Here is a 21960-nt window from a genome sequence, read left to right as displayed (position 1 = left end):
AGTCCGCAGGCATCACAGGCTCTGCCCTTGCATGGTTCAGGTCCTACCTGACAGACCGTAGCTTCTCAGTGCAACTAGGTGCCTTCTCCTCTGCTAAAGCCCCTCTTTCCTGTGGGGTTCCCCAGGCTCCCTCAATAAAAACATCCTCCCCTCTGTCATGAACCTTGGTGTGACCTTCAATAATGCTTTTAAATTTGATAAGCAGGTCAGCACCGTAGTCAATACCTGCTTTTTTAAATAAGACTATTGGCCAAGACCAAGTCGTTTTTATCTTTTAAAGACCGAGAAAGGGTTATTAATGCCTTTGTTAACTCCAGACTGGACAATTGCATTGCTCTGTATGTGGGTATGGACCAGGCCTCAATCAAACACCTGCAGCTAGTGCAGAACGCAGCTGCACGTCTTCTCACTGGCCACAAAAAGCGTGACCACATCACCCCAATGATGGCCTCACTACACTGGCTTCCAATTCGGTTCCGAATTGATTTTAAACTTATTTTATTTGTTTTTAAAGCACTAAATGGGCTGGCTCCGACCTATTTAGCAGAACTCATCCATCGCTACACCCCAGCCAGAGCTTTAAGGTCGGCTGACCAGCTGCTGCTGATAGTGCCCAAGACCAGGCTTAAAACCCGAGGGTACCGAGCCTTCGCAGCAGCGGGCCCTAGGCTCTGGAACACTCTGCCCCTCCATGTGAGGTCGGCCCAGACCCTAGGGGTTTTTAAATCTACACTTCTTCTTCTCTCTTGCCTTCCAGTCAGAGCGGAGTACGACTCCTGACATTTCCCTGTGTGTGATTTTTAGGGCCTGAGCACGAAGTGTGCAAAGACCTATTGTAATGCATAGAATTATTATTATAATTCTTCATATTCTGATGTTTTGACCTGTTTTTGAGGGCGCTACGACACTATTCATGTAGCGACATTTGGCAACGCCGGCAGGACGCGTGAATAATGTCACATTGTGGAGTCGATGGGTTCAAAATGTACAACATGCTCGCTCGCGCAACCTGTGAAAATTCAGTTTTCGAAAAATGTATATAGTCGCAGCGTAAGTTTGATGGACCTGACATTTTGCACACTTATCCGGGTGGAGCTGCTCTACATATTATCCTCTCGTATCCTTAAGCTCCGCCTACTTTGATTTTTTTTTATTAGCATAATGTTAATGTTTCAAAACATTTCTCAATTTGTGATAAATTGGCAGAGAGAGCTGAATTCTCTCTTCTGCTCCTGAAGGCCATTTACAGTAAGCTGTTGGAAATGTATCAGTTAAGAGGAATAGTGCTGAAGAGAACAAGGAAATTCTGTTTTTGAGCAGCATTTAAATCAAGCTACCTGGCTACCCAGAGAAATTAAAGTTGAAATTGCTTTTTCATACAAGGAATGTATTGCTTTAATAGGCTACATTTACCGTTAACACTGATTGGACATCCACATAAAATGTGGCATTTCTCTTTAAATGTTCATTTTGTTTTCACATGAACGGACAGAAAGAGCTACATTTATCAATTGCCTTTTTAAAAGGGGGACGAATAAAGGCTTTTGCTCAATGTCAAGGAGATATCCTAAAACTGCTGAATGTTCATGATGCTAGGAAGCCGGGACACAGCAAATGTCATGTGACGAGGAACAACGAATCCCAGCTGGAAGATATCTTTCCTGTTTTCCATACATTTCAGTTTTTGGTAAACATGAGAAGTTTATACATTTTAGAGCAAGAAAGAATATGGAGCAAGAAATCTGAATACGGAGCAATAACCTACTACACACTCTACTGTGTGTAGAGTTATTGTGGTTATACAGTCGCAGCCTGCTGTGGGTTTTAGCCGATTCAATTCACTTCAACGGTGAATGGCTGTGAGTAAACAGCACTGTGCTCTCTATTTGATCTTAGAATATGAAGGCCTGAAGCGGGGGTAATTCTTTGTGTTAAGAAGGACAGTGTAGGCTTTTGTAATATATTTTACTTTTCGACATCCATGAAGATGTCATTCTTTATATAGCCTTCCTACCAATCATTTTTTAATATAAATAATAAACAAAGACAATATTTGACTGCAATTTCTTCCATTAACCTGGGACATTTAAATCTTCCTGGAAATATTGACTGGCACAATCCAACGGAAACGCTGATACAAACACTGAGTTGGCCAAAACGAATTACAATGGGATGGGGGAAGGACTTTACTGTGGGGGAGGCCAGAGCAGGTGTACATAGAGAGGGTGTGTGTGTGTGTGTGTGTGTGTGTGTGTGTGTGTGTGTGTGTGTGTGTGTGTGTGTGTGTGTGTGTGTGTGTGTGTGTGTGTGTGTGTGTGTGTGTGTGTGTGTGTGTGTGTGTGTGTGTGTGTGTGTGTGTGTGTGTGTGTGTGTGTGTGTGTGTGTGTGTGTGTGTGTGTGTGTGTGTGTGTGTGTGTGTGTGTGTGTGTGTGTGTGTGTGTGTGCTCCTGCGGATGTAACTTCCAGGCGAATACAGCGATGTCCTCTCACAGCACCATGGAAAAGTGAAAGTAACCAGGGAGGAGTGATGATTGGTTAACGCGGGGTAACATTTCAAGGTAAGCCAATCACAGACAGAGTTGTGATTGTCTTGCCTTATGGGGAAAATACAAACACACGAACACTTGCTAATGCTAACCCACACACACACGCACACACGCACACACACACACACACACATACTAGTGATGGGAATTATCGCTCTTTGAAGGGAGCCGGATCTTATGGCTATGTTCCTTTCAAAGAGCCGTTCAACAGAGCCGTTTTTTTGGCGGGGTTACTAGGTTTATCTGTGAAATAATCACCAGGATAATGATTGACTGTATTGCCAGACCTAATGTCAAAAATCTACATTGTAAACACGACACAAGGTGGCGCCATATCCACGTCATTCATGTCCGTGAATATACTACTTTGAATTTACCCTCTGTATGTGTTAACCCTTCTCTTGCGTTAGGTCTTACCCCCCTTCCCATGCTATTTTCGGTCAAAATTGACCGGTGTGTTTTGCACAGTGATATCTCTGGAACCCCTTATCCAATTTTGATGGTTGACATCTCATTTGAACAGTCAAAGCAAGTAGAATCAAGGGATGACAGACAGAATGACACCAGGGGTGAATTTCATATTATATTTGGCAGTAAGTTCAAAGATAGTGCTTATTTTACATTACTGTATATTATAAAAATGCTTACCATGTAGGCTGTGTTTACCGGAGATGGAAATGATTTAGTTAGTGTTGTAGCTGAGATTCTTCCCGTTTCAATGATGTATGAGATGTATTGATTTGATACAAGCAAGCCAGTGTTTCATGTCATGGTCTGGACCCACCGGTTAGCCCCCCACTTTGGCTGTGAGCTGCGGGCGCCTGCTAAGCCAACATCCCCCACTTTCATCACTTACAGCGCCCATCGTACAGGGCAAATGGAAAATGTAAGCGGGGTGCAAAGGGTGTTATCTTTACTTAATTATGAATGTTGTTACATCAAGGCTGAAAATTCGTTTTTTTTGTATTATATTTGTATTATATTTCCATTTAATCTTGTGGACGTGCAGATTCCCTGTCCTCCATCAGGGGGTGCTGCAGCAACCTCAGCACCCCTACTTCCCACGGCCAGTGTGTGTGCGTGTGTGCGTGCGTGCCTGTGTGCATGCGCGTGTGTGTGCGCGTGCGTGCGTGCCTGTGTGCATCTGAGTGTGTAATGGGGTTCAGAACAAGCTGAGGTTCAAAAGGGGGCAGAAATATGAATTAGAGAGGACAGAGAGAGAGGAGGGGGGAGGGGAGTGTCAGGAAATGTATTAGGCAAGGTTTAATCTCCACAGACTCACACACCCACCCACACACGTGTCCTAACCCAGCTCCACAGTGTCTGCACATCATCACCCAAACATCAGATGCAGTGAATATTTGTGGATGTGATGAAACAAAAACTCTGGATTTATGCCTCCATATTATATTTAGATGATACATTTCAGCAGGACTGAAGTTAATGATTGTTTCATGATTGATTGTTTGGTCTGCCGAATCCCAGCAAAGTTACCAGCGCCCGAAATGTCTCCAGATATCTTGTTTGTACGTTCAAGAATTTTCGATAATCAGTTTATTATAATATATCCGTTAGAAGCCAGGCAATCAAAATGTAATACAAGGAGCTGAAAGATGGTTCATTGTTAAAAAAAAGACAATCAGACAATGTAATAACAGATTGTTGATAATTAGCTGCATCAATGAAAATGATACAAATTGTATTCCTGTATTTACAGTAGATTGTGTAATTTTTGTATAACTTTTAATTTAATCATACATTCAACTTTTTCTTCAGTGTTCCTTCTTATTTGAATAAAAACAATTATTTTTCACTTTATTCTGATGGACAACGCAACAAAAAATATATATTATTGAAGAGACTTAAAGGTCCCATGTCATGCTTTTCTGGTTATTACCCGTCCCCTTGTGTATTATGTAGCTTTTTCTGCATGTAAACGGTCTGCAGAGTCACAAACCCTCAAAGTACACCCTGTAGCGAGTAACACTCTAACACAGAAAAGACCTGTCTATGCTGCCCCTGAACGCCTCGTTGGAGATTTCTCTTTTTCCATTGTTTTCTTCTTGGGTATAGTGACGTATTTCGCGTATGACGTAACATAACTACGAGCCGCTAAGTTATGTCCACGGAGCCGTTACCTTTGGACCAACTTCCTCACAGACACACACACACACACACACACACAAACAAACAAACAAACAAACAAACAAACAAACGCAGGCGGGACGTTGCGAGGCTCGCTGCTACGAGGAGCGGGACAGTATGAGCTGGCTCACTGGTGTGGGGTTGGCGAGACAGCGAGACACCGCGGAACTCAGCCTGAGCACACACACAAACTCCCAGCCAGGCTGCGGGTGTGTGTGTGTGTTCGGGCTGGTTTCAGGCTGGGTTTCGGGCTGGGTTTCGCTGTCTCGCAGACGGCCACTGGGCTCACAGGGAGGGGGGGGCAGGAGCTCCAACAAGCCGTTTAGGACAGAGAGTGAATACACATACTATACAGAGATGCTGTATGAGAAACCAATGTGAGTTTGGAAAATTGCGCAATATAAATCTATTTTAATATACCTCAACAATGGAATTATGATCAGTAGAAATAGCCATGACATGGGACCTTTAATTCTAATCGGCTCATGTTATCAGAGCAGATGATCTGATTAGATTTTGGACTTCATTTTTGCATAGTGATGAGGAAAAAGTGATTAACATGATATGCTTTAGATTATGAGTTTATGCTAATAGCTCACAGGTGATGTGTAGAGATACAGATTCACTGATTAAGGTGCTAGTTAGTTTACTTTGTGACCTTATTATAGTAACGGGTTATGTTTGTTATTGCATGGTGATTATGGTGTGACATTTGGTAGCTTAAGAGCATTTTGTGCTCATCTGAGGTCTCATTTATACAACTTTGCATAGGATTCACTTTCAAAGATGGCGTACGTAGGAAAAACATAAGTGCTTGAGCACAGAAATATCCAGATTTATAAAACATTGCACGCACGTCCAACACCGATTTGCCTTTTATAAATCACAATCAACTCGAAATGCGGCGTAGCTTTTGCGGGCTCCATGTAACGCCCATATTTGCCTTTAAATAGTCAAAGAAACGGCAATATGTTGTGCACCGCCAGAAGTGTTAAGTCAGTCATGTTTCATGTTGTTTATTTTGTATTGTTTTTCACTTCCTGTTTTGTTTTTGTCACATCTCATTTCAGGTCCCTTGACTCCCTTTCCTTATAGTCCAGCAGATATGTGAAAGAATTGTGCTTTTGATGATTAATGCATGAAATTTGGCACACTGTTAGAGCATGCCATTGGTTGTTATTTTACCAGTAGTTTAGGATCTAGACCACCTAGGATCTTGATTCTGGTGGCTAATCCTACATTTTCAAGGATGGAGAATGCATTGGTACTATTTACAACATGCTAGAATGTAGCTAACTATATGTATCTGGTATTCAGGGAACAAAATACACAGTAAACCATTAACATATTTATTATGGTGAAGTCATACATGTTACATAATATATATGAAATATTACAGGTTTTCAACTAAATGCAGACTTAGTTCTGAAAACACAGTCCACCACAGTGGCAAAGGGCAGTGTACTGAATTGCTGCCTTGACACATTCAGGAGGAGTTCACGACAGGCCTGGGTCGATTGGGCTGCTTTGATACCACATCCGTGTCAACTGTGCGTATTGACACCTTGCTATACCCTTCCTTCACAGCATCTCCTAGGTGCAGTAGGATGCGGGTATCAGCCTCCTCATGTGTGCATGTTGCAAGTACTGATTATTTGTTTGCCAGTGTTGAGGGCTGTCACACTGGTTGCCAGAAAGAAGAACAGTTCAGCCTTCTTGTCTTCAATGCGCAGAAACTCTGGCCAGTTTCCAAGAATGATACTGGATGGCTCAACGTGTCTATGAACTCCCTTCCCTCTCTTGCTGCGTGTTTCAGCCTTCAGACTTTCGGGAAATATTCATCCCACACGACATCAATTCTGCTGACATGCTCCAGCTGAGACAGGATGTATGGTGAGAACGCTTTCTGCGCATAATAAAAAAACGTCTTAGCAGCACCAGGTCGTAGCATGTTCACAAGAGTAGCCCCATCAAGGATGAGGCATTAACTGTGTGGTGGGATGCATTCTCTTGTAAAGACATCAGGTCCTCCAAACAGCCCACCAACCAAGTCTGACTTGGTACCAGTTCTGAGCTTGCCCATTTGTGACAATGATGATGGACATGCCTGGTTTTCAAATGTATTATATTTCACATAATTAATCCCAAAAAACTCGTCCAGACTTCCATCACGTATCTCAGATACAATGTACAGCCTAGAGAACAGAGAACAGTCATTCTTCAGAGATGAGAGCTGTTGTTGGGACCTGGACTTATCTTGGACTGGAGGCTGGCTGAATAGAGGGAGGTTTTTACTTTTAATGGGACCTTTGATGGGCTTTTTCTGTTCGACCAGGCGCTCACTGACATACAGTGGAGGAAATAAGTATTTGATCCCTTGCAGATGTTGTAAGTTTGCCCAATTACAAATAAATGAACAGTCTATAATTGTAATGGTAGGTTTAATTTATCAGTGAGAGTAAGAATATCAAAAAGGAAATCCAGAAATGTACATTATATAAAAGATACAATTTGATATGTATTAAACTGTGGGAAATAAGTATTTGATCCCCTTGCAAAACATGTGTTAGTACTTGGTGGAGAAACCCTTGTTGGACACACAGAGGTCAGACACTTCTTGTAGTTGGTCTCCAGGTTTGTGCACATCTCCACTCCTCCCTGAAGATCCTCTCCAAATCCTTCAGGTGTTGAGGCTGATTCTTGGCATCTTAAAACTTCAGCTCCCTCCACAGATTTTCTATTGGATTAAGGTCTGGAGACTGGCTAGGCCCATCCATCACCTAAATGTGCTTCTTCTTTAGCAGCTCCTGTGTTGTGTGCCGTATGTTCAGGTTTATTGTCCTGCTGGAAGACCCATCCATGACCCTTTTCAGTGTCCTGGCTGAGGGAAGGAGGCTATCGGCCAATATGTTACAGTACATGGCCCTGTCCATCCTTTCCTCGATGCAGGGAAGTCGTCCTGTCCCCTTAGCAGAGAAACACCCCAAGATTATAATGTTTCCACCTCCATTTTGGTCTCATCTGACCACATCACCTTCTACCAAGCCTTCTCTGAATCATTCAGATGTTCATTGTCAAATTTCAGAAGGGCCTTTCATGTTCTTCTTGAGCAGGGGACCTTGCGGGCACTGCAGGGTTGGATCCATTATGGTGTAGTGTGTTACCAATAGTTGTCTTGGGTCTGTGCTCCCAGCTGCCTTGAGATCATTAACATCTTGTGTGGATTCCCAGACCGAGGGTGATTGATTGTTGATTGATGTCCATTTTTTCCCCTTCCATTTCCGAATAATCGCACCAACACTTGTCACCTTCTCCCCAAGCTGCTTGCTGATGGTTTTGTAGCCAATCCCAGCCAAGTGCAGGTCTACAGTCTGGTCCCTGAGGTCTTTAGACAGCTCTTTAGTCTTGCCTATGGTGGAGAGGTTGGAATCTGATTGATTGATTCTGTGGACTGGTGTCTTTTATACAGGTAAAAAGTTGATATGAGGGGGTACTTTCCTAAAGGAAATGGACTTATGTAACCGGTCTGTGGGAGCCAGAATCCTTTTTTGCAAGGAGATCAAATACTTATATCCCACAGTTAAATGCAAATAATTATTTATCTTTTATATAATGTAATTTTCTGGTTTTTCTTTTTGATATTTTTACTCTCTCTGTTCAAATAAGCCTACCATTACAATTATAGACTGTTCATTTCTTTGTAAGTGGGTGAATTTACAAAATCGGCAAGGGATAAAATACTTATTTCCTCCACTGTATACGTGTCATACCCGTCCTGTTTCTCAAGCTGGTTCAGAGTGTCAATGACTGCTGCATCTGCAAGATCTCTAGTAGGGGTGCACCGAATGGGAAATTCTTGGCCGAAACCGATACCGAAAATAGGAAACGGTTGGCCGAATGCCAAAAGGCCGAAAATGATTAATAGAAATATATATATATATATATAAAAATAATGTATACATTTTTTTACCAAGGTTGTTCAGCTGCCTAATTATGGAAAAATAAATGATTATGGCAAAACTTAACTTAACTTAAATAATAATCACTATTATGGGTCCATAAAACATTTATTCAGCACTTTTGAATGCATACAGTACATTAATTCCAAGTCAAGTGCATTTTATTTTCTCTGTAGGATAACTACAACAAAGTGCATTCAGAACAAAGCCAAGGTGCTTTAAAACTGCATAAACATCTAGGCCAGTAGGCCTACAACAAAATAGTGTAAATAAAGACTGTAACAGCCAGGCCTTCAACAACAACAAATGCACCTATAAGTGCATGCATACAAATGTGCAAACTGGATAAATCCACATGAATGTAACTATTTACAAATGAAATTACAATTGAATTTCAAGAATCTGTAAATAAGGCTGTCTGTCCTCATAAGCAAAGTAGTAAACATTGTATAAAGATACATAAAGTGAAAACTGGATACAAAATCCACAATCAATTACAAATTAAATTACAATTTCAAGAATCTGCAAATAAGGATGTCTGTCCTCATGAGCAATGTAAACAACATTGTATCATTTAGATACCGAAAGTACAATATATTGAACACTGTGCTGCTGTCATTTCCCCCTAATGATAACCTGAGATGGTGAATTATAACTCACAATGAAAATTGTTCAGGAAAGTGGGTATAGAGTAGACATGTAGAACTAGATAAGCTTATGATAAGCCAGCCTTGTCTACTTATTAAGGAAAAGTGGGAGGTTCTTTTTAATGAACATTAGCCTCTCTGCTTTATCAGCCATAAGTCTGTTCCTCTTCTCATCAAGCACATGAGGCAGCGCTGAACAGTCTCTCGCTGTCAGTGCTTGTGATTTGATCTTACTCCGCATATTTGTCCGGGTGTTTTGATTTCAAGTGGTGGAGTAATCCCGAAGTGGTGAAAGTCTTTGCAGTTACACCCCCTCGAGAAATGTCAGCTGAACACGTTTTACAAATCGCAATCCGCTCCTCTTTCTCTGATATTTTTAAATATCTCCAAGCGGCAGACATGTTGGCTGTGAGCCAGCCGCGAGCATGGTCACGCGCCGAAAGCCGAAAGGGCCTTTTTAACCATTTTCGGCCGATAATTTTCGGCGGCCGAATATTCGGTGCATCCCTAGTCTCTAGTATCCAGTACAAGAAGATATTCACTGCTTATTTCACAGAATCGATTGCCCATGTCTTATGTAGCACCCATTAGTGCTTTAACATCTTGTGCAAATTCCATTTGTGCATGTTTGGTCTGCTCATGTTGCAGGGTGTCAGTCTTCTTTCTCTTCTCAGTGGAGGCCTTAAACTCCCCAACCACACTTGCCATCTCGGGGCCAGACACCATCCAGCGTCGCAGAGCTGCAGGGTTCTCTGTCAGGCCTACAGCACCACCATCACCTTTCACAGAGGCGTTGTCAATGACAATAGCAGAGAAGCTGCGTGTCGTCTTCTTCACAGCAAAGTTTCCTTTCAGAAACTGTCCATGGACATCAGGATGGTTAGCTTTTAGCACAATCATGTCACATAAGTGGACTGGTATCCATCCGGCATAGTGGGTGTGTCCCAGAGAAAGGTCCCTTCAGGTCACCCTTGAAAAATAGATCAATGATCTCAATGGGATTCACCTGCATAAATAAAGGTTTGAAATGTAATTAAATGAACCAAGGCACAATCTTGGTCAAGGCATTTATGTAGAATAGGAAGTCGGCCTCTCTTATTGATCGCACATAGATCATCAACTCCATTTCCAGCTGCAGGATGATAGACCAGAAGTGGAACTGGGAACATGACACTGCTCTTGTCCACCCGCTACCCCTCCAGGAGGTCGCCAAGTACCTTGAGTGCTGCCATCTCAATGTGAAACCCAACAAACATCACAATAAAATTATCTTCACTGTGAGTTGCTGGCCAGCTCCACTGGGTTTATTTTTGCCACAGCGTATAGAGGTTGATCCAGAGTGATCTGACCAGGATTCAGAATCTCCAATGCCTGCCTTACCGATCCATGGAATGATGAATCATGGCCACAGATTTGGCCTGGTCGTAGAAGAGGGGAAGTAGAGAAGTGAGCGTGACACTGCTCTCTGGTATTGTATGACCGGTACACTAGCAGCCAGGAGTCAGTCAATCAGGCACGCAAGCAGCTCTTCACCCAGAAAGGTAGAACAATTGAAGGACTCCCCCCAACACAAGCAGCATCGATTCAGCACACAAAGAGGGCTGCCTTCCAAGCTGGTCACTTCTGGGGACAGATGATGTTTGCAGCCCCTGAACTCCCATCCCCAGATGACTGGGGGTGGAAGAGGAAGGCCACAGTTGGATGGGAAGTTTACTGGACCACATTACCAGGCCTATTGTGAACTCCTCCGCTGTGGATGCAAAAAGGGGTGCAGTGGACAATGCAAATGTCTCAAGGCAGCAATTCAGTGCAGTGCCCTTTGCCACTGTGGTGGACTGTGTTTTCAGAACTAAGTCTGCATTTAGTTGAAAACCTGTAATATTTCATATATATTATGTAACATGTATGACTTCACCATAAAAAATATGTTAATGGTTTACTGTGTATTTTATTCCCTGAATACCAGATACATATACTTAACTACATTCTAGTGTGTTGTAAATAGTACCAATGCATTCCCCATCCTTGAAAATGTAGGATTAGCCACCAGAATCAAGATCCTAGGTGGTCTAGATCCTAAACTACTGGTAAAATAACAACCAATGTGCCACAGATACAACAGCTGACGGAACAGATGCAGCAGTTCATCACTCACCTTCAGACTGCTCCACCGATGATGTCAGTCACAGCTGACCGCCTGCATTGGCGCCATTGGACAAATTTGCGATGGCCCTATAGCCAAAAATCTTCCTTAGGGCATGCTCTAACAGTGTGCCAAATGTCATGCTTTTATCATCAAAAGCACAATTCTTTCAGATATTTCACATATCTGCTGGACTATTATGTGTTCTCCCGCCTTCATCAGCGTCAGCCCCGCCCCTGATTGTTTCACCTGTGTCTCGTTGTTGACTGTTTAAATTCCCAAGTCTCCCAGTCTTCAGTGTCAGTTCGTCTTGTCCTTTCCTTATGTCAGAACTCTGCTCGTCAGTATTTGTTTCTCTTGACACTTACCTTGATTCATGCTCCTGAAAACTTTTTGTAAGTTTTGTTCCTCACGTTGTGAGCGTTTTTTGTTGAGCCTTATTGAAGTTCTTTATTTTTTGTCACCTCGCAAAGAGTGTTTTTTCTTTTTGTATATCCTTTTGGCAAATAAAGTATATTACTTAGACTTTATCTCTGGCTCCCGGGTCGTGCATTTGAGTCCTTTCTTCCTTGTGTATCTAAGTTCGTATCAGAACGAACTGACCACAATGGACTCAGCCGACCCAAAAGCTCTTCACGCCACTCTGTCAGTCCAAGGCGCGTGGATTTTTCATCACGAGGAACAGCTGGGATTAATCAGCCAAGGAGTGCAGGAACTGGTAGGGAACCAGGCCGAGCTCCAAGTTTCCGTCACTGCACAGATACAACAGCTGACGGAACAGATGCAGCAGTTCATCACTCACCTTCAGACTCCTCCACCGATGATGTCAGTTACAGCTGACCGCCTGCATGTCGCTGATCCTGTTGACGCTGTCAATCCGAGCCAGGCTGTGTCTTCCTCACGGATGGCTCTCCCGGAGAGGTTTTCCGGTGATTCTATAAATTGCAGAGCCTTCCTGGTGCAGTGCGATCTGCATTTCCAACACAACCTAGGGGCTTTTTCATCAGATCATGGAAAAGTGGGGTTCATTGTGTCCCATTTAACGGGAAGAGCTGCAGCCTGGGCTACTGCAGAATGGTCCAGATACACTGAACTATGTTACTCATTAACCGACTTCACAGGAACTATGAGTCGTATTTTTGATCATTCATCACCTGCTACAGAAGCCAGCCTAAGACTACTTCAGAAGCGCCATCATAATCGCCAGGTGGTGGATTATGCTATCGAGTTTCGCACGGCAGCAGCGGACAGCGGGTGGAAAGTTCCGGCTCTTCGCTACGCTTTTCTGACGGGGTTATCAGATCCAATCAAGGACCAGCTGGCTCCTCTGGAGGTATCACGGGACCTGGAGTCTCTCATCGCCGTTTCCATCCGGATCGACAACCGTCTTCGAGAAAGAGAGAGAGAACGTCGACGCAGCCGTGACGGACGTCCCAGTTTCCAGGGTTTTTCTCAGCGGGCCGTTCCACCAGAGAAGGTTTTCCAGCCAGCGGATTCGTCTCGTTGGAGGACAACATCTCCGCCTTTAGCAGATGAACCCATGCAGTTGGGACGGACCAGCTTTTCCGTGGAGGAGAGACAGCGCCGGCTACGAGAGAGGTGTTTTTTCTACTGTGGCCAGCCGGGTCACCAACTCGCATCATGTCCGGGAAAAGATCAAGTTTACCAGCCAAGAGGAGGGCGCTGGTGAGCAAGCTTCCCACAGACTTTCCTCCTCGACCAGTTACCAAGGTAATTCTTTTTATTAATGATCAGATCATTAACCAAGGGGTGCTAATAGACTCAGGAGCGGACGAAAGTCTTATGGATTGGGGCATAGTCAAACAGCTTTGTATAAAGACTGTCCCCCTATCTTCCCCCATTAACGCCAGTGCTTTAGACGGACGTTTGTTGTTTACAGTAACCCACTGCACAGAACCTATCCAGATTACTGTAAATAATGACCACACTAAAGTTATGCAGTTTCATATTTTTGAATCTGCTCAGCATCCGATGATTTTGGGTTTTCTGTGGTTAAAGATCCACAACCCACACATTGACTGGCGCCCTTAAAAATTAAGGAGTGGGGAGAGGATTGCGTTAACAGGTGTAAACATTCACGCTCTGTTAAGGCACCAACAGACCCTAGTAGGATCGTCATAGATCAGCCAGACTATCCTGACCTACAGAAAGTACCGTTATGTTATCACGATCTAAAGGAAGCCTTTAACAAATCAAAAGCCATGTCACTACCTCCTCATCGACCTTTTGATTGCCCCATTAATCTCCTACCGGGGGCTCCCATTCCCAAGGGAAGACTGTATTCGATCTCAAGGCCAGTGAGAGTGGCAATGGACGACTCCATTTCCGCTTCTCTCAAATCAGGGATTATCCGTCCTTCATCTTCCCCGGCTGGAGCGGGGTTTTTCTTTGTAGGAAAGAAGGACGGTTCTCTGAGACCTTGCATAGACTACAGCCCTCTTAATGACATTACGGTGAAAGACCGCTTTCCTCTGCCACTCATGTCCTCTGCTTTCAAGCTACTTCAGACTGCCAAGATTTTTTCCAAGCTGGACTTAAGAAATGCATATCACTTGGTTAGAATAAGGGAAGGGGATGAGTGGAAAACAGGATTTAACACTCAGAGCGGTCACTATGAATACCTTGTGATGCCTTTTGGACTGTAATGCACCGGCTGTTTTTAGGGTTTTGTGAAAGAGGTTTTGCGACAATTTTTTAATGTTTCTGTGTTTGTGTACCTTGATGATATTTTGATTTTCTCACCAGACTCTAAGTCCCATGTTCACCATGTCCGTCAGGTTCTGCAGAAACTACTCGAAAATCAATTGTATGTCAAGGCAGAAAAGTGTGAGTTCCATGTAGAAAAGGTGGCCTTTCTCGGATATATAATCTCACCAAACCAGATTCAGATGGAACCTACTAAAGTCAGTGCAGTTTCCAAATGACCAACTCCAGACTCCAGGAAAACGGTTCAGCAGTTCTTAGGATTTGCAAACTTCTACAGAAAGTTTATAAGAAACTTCAGTTCTGTAGCTGCTCCTATGCATGTTCTAACCTCTCCTAAAGTTCCTTTCAAGTGGACTTCCCAGGCTGACGTCGCTTTCCAGCTCCTCAGGGAGAAGTTCACCACAGCTCCCATTCTCACCATTCCGGATCCCCAGTGCCAGTTTGTGGTTGAGGTCGATGCTTCCAATGAGGGAATTGGAGGCGTTTTTCCCAAAAATCCTTGAAGGACAACAGGATACACCCATGTGCCTTTCTGTTGCGTAAGTTGACGAAGGCAGAGAAGAACTGTGATGTGGGGAATAAGGAACTGTTAGCGATAAAGGCCGCTCTTGAGGAATGGAGACACTGGTTGGAGGGGGCAGAACAGCCGTTCTTAGTCTGGACAGATCATAAGAACTTGGAGTACATTAGAAAGGCTAAACGCCTCAACTCTCGGCAGGCCAGGTGGACTCTATTTTTCAGTAGGTTCAATTTCACTCTCTCTTTTCGCCCCGGATCTCAGAATCAAAAGCCTGATGCATTGTCTCGCCTTTTCGAACCAGAACCTTTTTCTGTAGAGCCCAAAACCATCCTTCCGTTAAACCGTATGGTCGGAGCCTTTTCCTGGCAAATAGAGTTGGAGGTTAAACAGGCTAATCTATTGAACCCGGCACCTAGCAAGTGTCCAAACCACCTGCTTTTTGTTCCTGTGTCTCTCCATCTCCATTCCACAAAGGTCATCCACTGGGCCCACACGTCTGTGATCTCGTGCCACCCTGGTGTAAAGAAGACCATGTTCAGGATCAGGCAGCGGTTTTGGTGGCCAGCCATGAAGAAGGATGTGGCGGAGTATGTAGCGGCTTGCCCGGTGTGTTCTCGGAATAAAACCTCGTTCCAGGTCAAGATGGGCTTGCTTCAGCCGTTGCCGGTTCCCCAACGTCCCTGGTCACACATTTCCATGGACTTTGTGACAGGAATCCCATCATCCAGAGGCAAGACTACGGTCCTGACAGTGGTGGACCGTTTCTCCAAGATGGTTCATTTCATTCCCCGAACCAAGCTTCCCTCTGCCAAGGGTACCGCAGATGTCATGATGAACCACATATTTAGGATCCATGGATTCCCTAATGACATTGTTTCCGACAGGGGTCCACAATTCATTTCCACCTTCTGGAAGGAGTTTTGCAGGCTCATAGGCGCCAATGTCAGCTTGTCTTCAGGTTATCATCCTCAATCAAATGGACGGTCGGAGCGGCTGAACCAGGAGCTGGAAACTACGCTACGTTGTCTCGTCTCCCAGAACCAGACCACCTGGAGCGACCACCTCACATGGGTCGAGTCGGCCCACAATACTCTTCCCACAGCGGCCACAGGTCTCTCTCCTTTCCATTGTGCCAATGACTACCAGCCTCCGCTGTTTTTAGCCAACGAAGGAGAAGTAACCGTTCCATCAGTCCATACCATGATCAGACGCTGTCGCCGAACCTGGGCAGGTGCTCGCCAGTTATTACTCAGAAGTTCGGCTCGGATGAAGGCTACAGCAGACGTCCATCGCAGGGCCGCTCCCCTCTACAAACCGGGGCAGAAGGTTTGGCTTTCTACCAAGGACCTACCGCTTCATGTCGCCTCCAAGAAATTGGCTCCGAGGTTTGTGGGTCCATTCCCGTTATCTAAGGTCATCAACCCTGTATCTGTGCGCCTGCGACTTCCCAAGACTATGAGAGTACATCCCACCTTCCATGTCAGCAAGATCAAGCCCGTGCATGAGAGCACACTTGTTCCCACCTCCAAGCCCCCTCCACCGCCGCAGTTCTTTGAGGGTGGTGAGGTTTACAAGGTCCGTAAGCTGCTGGAGGTTCGTAATAGGGGGAGGGGCAAGCAATTTCTGGTAGACTGGAGGGGTTACGGTCCTGAGGCTAGAAGCTGGGTAGCTGCTTCATTTATTGTAGACAAGACTCTGATTCGAGATTTCTACGATCGGCCTGGGCCGTCAGGAGTCGGCCCTAGAGGGGGGGGTACTGTTGTGCACCGCCAGAAGTGTTAAGTCATTCATGTTTCATGTTGTTTATTTTGTATTGTTTTTCACTTCCTGTTTTGTTTTTGTCACGTCTCATTTCAGGTCCCTTGACTCCCTTTCCTTATGTGTTCTCCCACCTTCATCAGCGTCAGCCCCGCCCCTGATTGTTTCACCTGTGTCTCGTTGTTGAGTGTTTAAATTCCCCAGTCTCCCAGTGTTCAGTGTCAGTTCGTCTTGTCCTGTCCTTATGTCAGAACTCTGCTTGTCAGTATTTGTTTTTCTTGACACTTACCTTGATTCATGCTCCTGAAAACTTTTTGTAAGTTTTGTTCCTCACGTTGTGAGCGTTTTATGTTGAGCCTTATTGAAGTTCTTTATTTTTTGTCACCTCGCAAAGAGTGTTTTTTCTTTTTGTATATCCTTTTGGCAAATAAAGTATATTACTTATACTTTATCTCTGGCTCCCGGGTCGTGCATTTGATTCCTTTCTTCCTTGTGTATCTAAGTTCGTAACACAATATGAATATTCATTCGGATTGTCACCAAAATAAATAAATCAGTGGTTCTAAAAAGTTACAAAATACACATAGGCTTGGCAGTTTTTCAGTGTGCTTGTTCCGGGGACAGTGGACACCCCCTTGATGAGAAACTGTTAGAAATGATCTGGGAATCCCTCCGGAGTGGAGTTATGACTGGGGGTGTCAACAGAGAACCGCACATTTTCTCGTTAAGTTTGTTTTTTATAAATCGCAAAGATTGCTTAGAAATTGCTGTATGCCATCTTTTGAGCTTTATGTTCACTCGTTACATGGTCTGAATGTCATTCTCTCCTCTAATGGTGAAAGATTTGACCTCTGTTTCCCCCCTCCCTCTATCCCCATCTCTATCCACCCCGTCCATGCAGGAGGGCCAGCAGCTGATCCAGGAGAAGCCGGAGCTCAGCCAGGTGGTGCGGATGAAGCTGGAGGAGATCAGGGAGTGCTGGCAGGAGCTGGAGAGCACCACCCAGGCCAAAGCCCGGCAGCTCTTTGAGTCCAACAAGGCCGACCTGCTGGTGCAGAGCTACGAGAGCATGGACCAGAAGCTGGGCCAGCTGGAGGTCCAGCTAGCCTACGTCGACCAGGGACAGGACCTCACCACTGTCAACAAGCAGCTCAAGAAACTACATGTACGTAGGATTACGAAATATTAAAGTCTATTTCACTCCATTTGAAACCAGAGACTATCTGGTATAAATCCTTTACCTCTAACCTCTAGTTTACTAGAAGAGGTCTATAAGCCCAGTATGCAATTGGTAAATAAGGAAACAACAACCAACATTTTATAAAGTTTTAGATTTGTTTACTAGAAACATCATTTTTTGTATCCTAATTAGTCAGCTCCAGGCCACAGATTTTAACATTACAAAGACATTTTCTCCCAGAAAAACCTTAACATTTAAGAACATGTTTTGTGATACCAAATAGAAGTACATGATTGCATTTATTTAAGGTTTTAACATTCTTTTTTGGAAAAGATGAACAATGTAAATGTTAACAATGCTCGGTTCTCCTCTGGATTGTTTTTTGGTTGTAGGATATTTTCACATTTTGTAACAAGAAGCCCATGAGACAATAAGTGTTTCTATTTTCTTTATGAATTACTGAAGCTTTTTTCCGGCCCGTACTCTCAAGCACATGAGTTTAAAATGTTCCAAACATTCTAAAACATTAAACTCCAAACTATTCCAAACACTCAATTGTAAATAAGACTCCATATCTCTGCCTCTTTGCTCTACACAGAACTGTCTCACAATGACTCACTGTTCCTGCTATTATCTGCACACAGTGATGGTCTCATCTCATTCATATTTCAACAAACAATTTCTCACTGTTTGCCTGCAATATTTTCCATTCAGCTTTTCATCTCATTTCAGCAAAGTCAGGCTCTTTTCATTTCACGCCAACATACATTTTTAATTTCTGTTTTTTAAGTCTATAAGTATCAGCCATTTATGCCAACCCATTGAGCTTTCATAACAGTTTCATACCAACATTATACATTTCAAATTCTACATTAGAGTGCATTTCTACACATTTAATCAGTGGGAAATGTTAGTTTTTTTAGTATGCTAACAAGACACCAAATGTATCATAAATGTTGTTTAACCAACAGTTTACATTTTCAATAAAAAAGCCTCCTTTTTTATTACAAAATAAAGAATCTTACATTATCAGTTTTGAATGAATGACTCACCTTTGAAAGGTTTTACATGATCTTTTAAACTTTATTTCAATAAGTGAGGACATGTTATTACATTATTTGTCAAGTTAGTGCATAATTGGGTTTTATGACCTTTTCAATCGGGTTAAGTGCAAATACTAATACTTTTCCAGGACTTGTGTAACATTATTAGGTACTACATACACTTTACCTGACGATGAGGCATAATGATTATTTGTTATGTTTAATTTCATGGTAGCACAAAGTTGTTTGCTTCTGTACGTGTGATTGTGGAATAAACAATATAGTTTAGAAGAATCGGATTGTTTGACGCAGCAGACAGCGAGCAGGTGTGACCCGGGTTGACGCACAGACTCATCCTCTCATCACTTCATCATTTCACACATTTTTCACTCTCCTCTCCCACAGCATTCAGATTACAGCTTCCTTTAACAAGCCGCCATTAGCACTGCTTTACCACATCATCAAAACTCCACTACCCAGCATCCATCCTGGCAAGGGGTACAGTAAACTTCACTACACTTCATGTCTGTCAGTTATTCTTTCGCTGCCCTGGGTTATTTTCATCTCATCTTTGCATTCATTCTTTCATCTTTATTCATTATGATATTTCATTATTTCTGTTGTGATCCTTCCACCGTTTTTAGTTTCATGCTATAATTTCAGGCATATATATCTCTTCACTGTAGGCAGAGAGTCAAAAGAATGATAGACTTATCATTTTTGCATTTCTTTCACATTCCTCACATCCACTCTTTATATCTGTCTTCTGGATCCCATGACAACAAGTCTACCTCCATCCATCCCTCCTAATCACACATTCTCTTTTCCTCAGTCCGTCTTTATAACTTCTGCTGTGCTGCCATCCTGTTCCTTCTCTTCCTGTCCCCCCCTCAGACGATGGAGAGCCAGATGGAGGAGTGGTATAAGGAGGTGGGGCAGCTCCAGGCGCAGGTGGCCTCCATCCCACAGCAGACAAAGATCAAGGAGACGGTCGCAGAGCGACAAGCAGTGGTGGAGGCCAGGATGGTGCGACTGATCGAGCCGCTGAAGGAGAGGCGGCGGATCCTGCTGGCCTCCAAAGAAGTTCACCAAGTGGGACGAGACCTGGACGATGAGATCGTGAGTCTGACAGCCGTCACAAACACAATCACTTATTTCCATCATTTAGAGACATTTTACTGAGTTTTACACACAAAAGACATTTAAAAATTATAAAAGGAAATGTTTACAAGAAATGTAAATGTAAAATAAGGAAATACATAAAAAAACAGACAATTTAGTGCCTAGGCAGCAACTAGATTAGCTCATTTCAAATACAAAAGTATGTATCAATCTTTGCGCAACCAAAACAGGAAGAGGAGTGCTTTTGTGTTTTGTAATGGCTCTGCTCCACTCAAGATGCAGCTTGAAACTACTTTGTCACTGTGACACTGTGAATCCTTTCATCTGCAAACAAACATAGAACCGTCTTGCCTGAGTTAATAAGAAATAGTAAAATCTAAATTGATGGTAGTTTGCTGTTTGAAAAGGTCTGGATAGTACAGGATGGCGCATCAGTGACAAATCCCTCTGTCCAATCAATGGTCTGCACTGAATGGTCAAATAGCTTGGACCTATCACTTAGAATGTCCGATAAGTTGGTACCAAATAATATCAGGTACCATCCACTGCATATTGGCAACAAAGGGAGTCAAGTCCCCACAATGTGAATGCTATAACTATAAAACCTACAAAACTCTAGCTTCATTGACACAAGATTATTCTATAAAAACTAACATGAATTCAATAGTAATGGCAAACTGTTAGAGCACTATATAATACAAAACTATTCAAATTGAATGTAAAAATAAATCACACATTTTGTGCACGTCTTAAATGTTTTTCAATACATTTTGATGATAGATATCTTCATATCTAATTATGATGTAGATATCTCTATAGTACATAATTATTAGATTCACCAACAACAAACATTAACTGCTGAGTGTGGTATTGTTGTGGTTTCAGTTGTGGGTCCAGGAGCGCCTACCGATGGCCATGTCTCAGGAGCACGGCTCCTCTCTGCAGGCGGTGCAGCAGCTCATGAAGAAGAACCAGGTGAGGAAATCAAGAGCTGGTAATTCTAAAGGTAGCCTTAACCTAACACATAACTGGAGCCTGACTCCTGTGACCACTCTAATGTCAACTTATTGTGGTCCAAATCTGGATGGCAAAAATTAGATATAAAACATGATATGCAAACCTTAGTCCTAATTCCTCTCCCTTGACACCTACTCACCTACCTTATGTACCTTACTTAATGTACTACTACTGTATATTTCAATCGTATTATTGTTGTTTTGTTTTAAACCACGTTAAAAATACCTCACCAGTCACCTCTCCTTTCCTGTCCTGAACCTGTGCCTCTCCTCCAGACTCTTCAGAGGGAGCTGCAGGGCCACAGGAGCAGGATCGATGATGTCCTGGAGAGGGCGGGGATCATCGCCTCCATCCGCAGCCCCGAGGCGGACAGCGCCCGGGCGGGCCACGAGCAGCTGGCCGGGCTGTGGGCTCTGCTGTGGCACGAGACGGAGAGGAGGCAGCTGGTGCTGGACGCCATGTACCAGGCCCAGCAGTACTACTTCGACACGGCTGAGGTGGAGGCCTGGCTGAGCGAGCAGGAGTTGCACATGATGAACGAGGAGAAGGGGAAGGTGTGTGCGCCATTGAATAAACTGCTGATTATCTGGTTCAAATTCACGGCATGTAGTCTGTTATCAACAGTAAAGGATTTCATTATTTAGTCATTATTACTACCCTGATTGCACAAGCCTCTACGATGGCGGCCAAACCTCTGCTAAACTCACCAAGGTGTAGACACAATCAATCCAAAATCATGGATACATCTTTAATACATCTCTTTCATGGACCTTAATCTAGACATTAGTCCTTCCTCTTCATGTAGACAGTTACACAGGATGGAAATGAACACTTGCCCTATCCGAGTATATTTAGTCAGAGTAAATGATGTAAACCTCTTGCCACTCCGGACAGACGTATGCATTTCCCCCATACTGGTTAAAGCTGCTGGCTTGCTGTCCTTATAATTAGCTGGATCTGTCTTGCTTCATAATAATGGGTAGTACCTATAAGAGTGGGCAATGTGACTTAAGATATGTTATTAAACACATGGAGCAAAGTCGTTGAACAGCAAAGCAGAGGGGCCGCGGTGGAGACAGGGAGGAGACTATAGTTTATTTTTCCAACATTACTGTTGCTGCTTTCGAAACAACATTACGATATTTTTATGGAA

At 43.5% G+C, this 21960-nt stretch overlaps 1 protein-coding gene across 4 annotated transcripts in view; it reads left to right on the top strand.

The window, feature by feature from the left end:
* sptbn4b (spectrin, beta, non-erythrocytic 4b) overlaps positions 1-21960 on the top strand; it is a 154291-nt gene that overhangs the window by 110641 nt on the left and 21690 nt on the right. For all 4 annotated transcript variants that reach the window (XM_079675508.1, XM_079675507.1, XM_079675506.1 and 1 more), the window contains exons 27-30: positions 17347-17610; positions 19563-19787; positions 20676-20765; positions 21083-21361. In XM_079675508.1, the coding sequence (XP_079531634.1) occupies positions 17347-17610; positions 19563-19787; positions 20676-20765; positions 21083-21361 (858 nt within the window). The remainder of the gene's footprint in view (positions 1-17346; positions 17611-19562; positions 19788-20675; positions 20766-21082; positions 21362-21960) is intronic.

The sequence above is a fragment of the Notothenia rossii genome (genome assembly GCF_949606895.1).
Source record: "Notothenia rossii genome assembly, chromosome: 4".
NCBI lineage: Eukaryota > Metazoa > Chordata > Actinopteri > Perciformes > Nototheniidae > Notothenia > Notothenia rossii.
The sequence above is the reverse complement of the archived record's forward strand: the minus strand, read 5'-3'. Positions and strand labels throughout refer to the sequence as shown.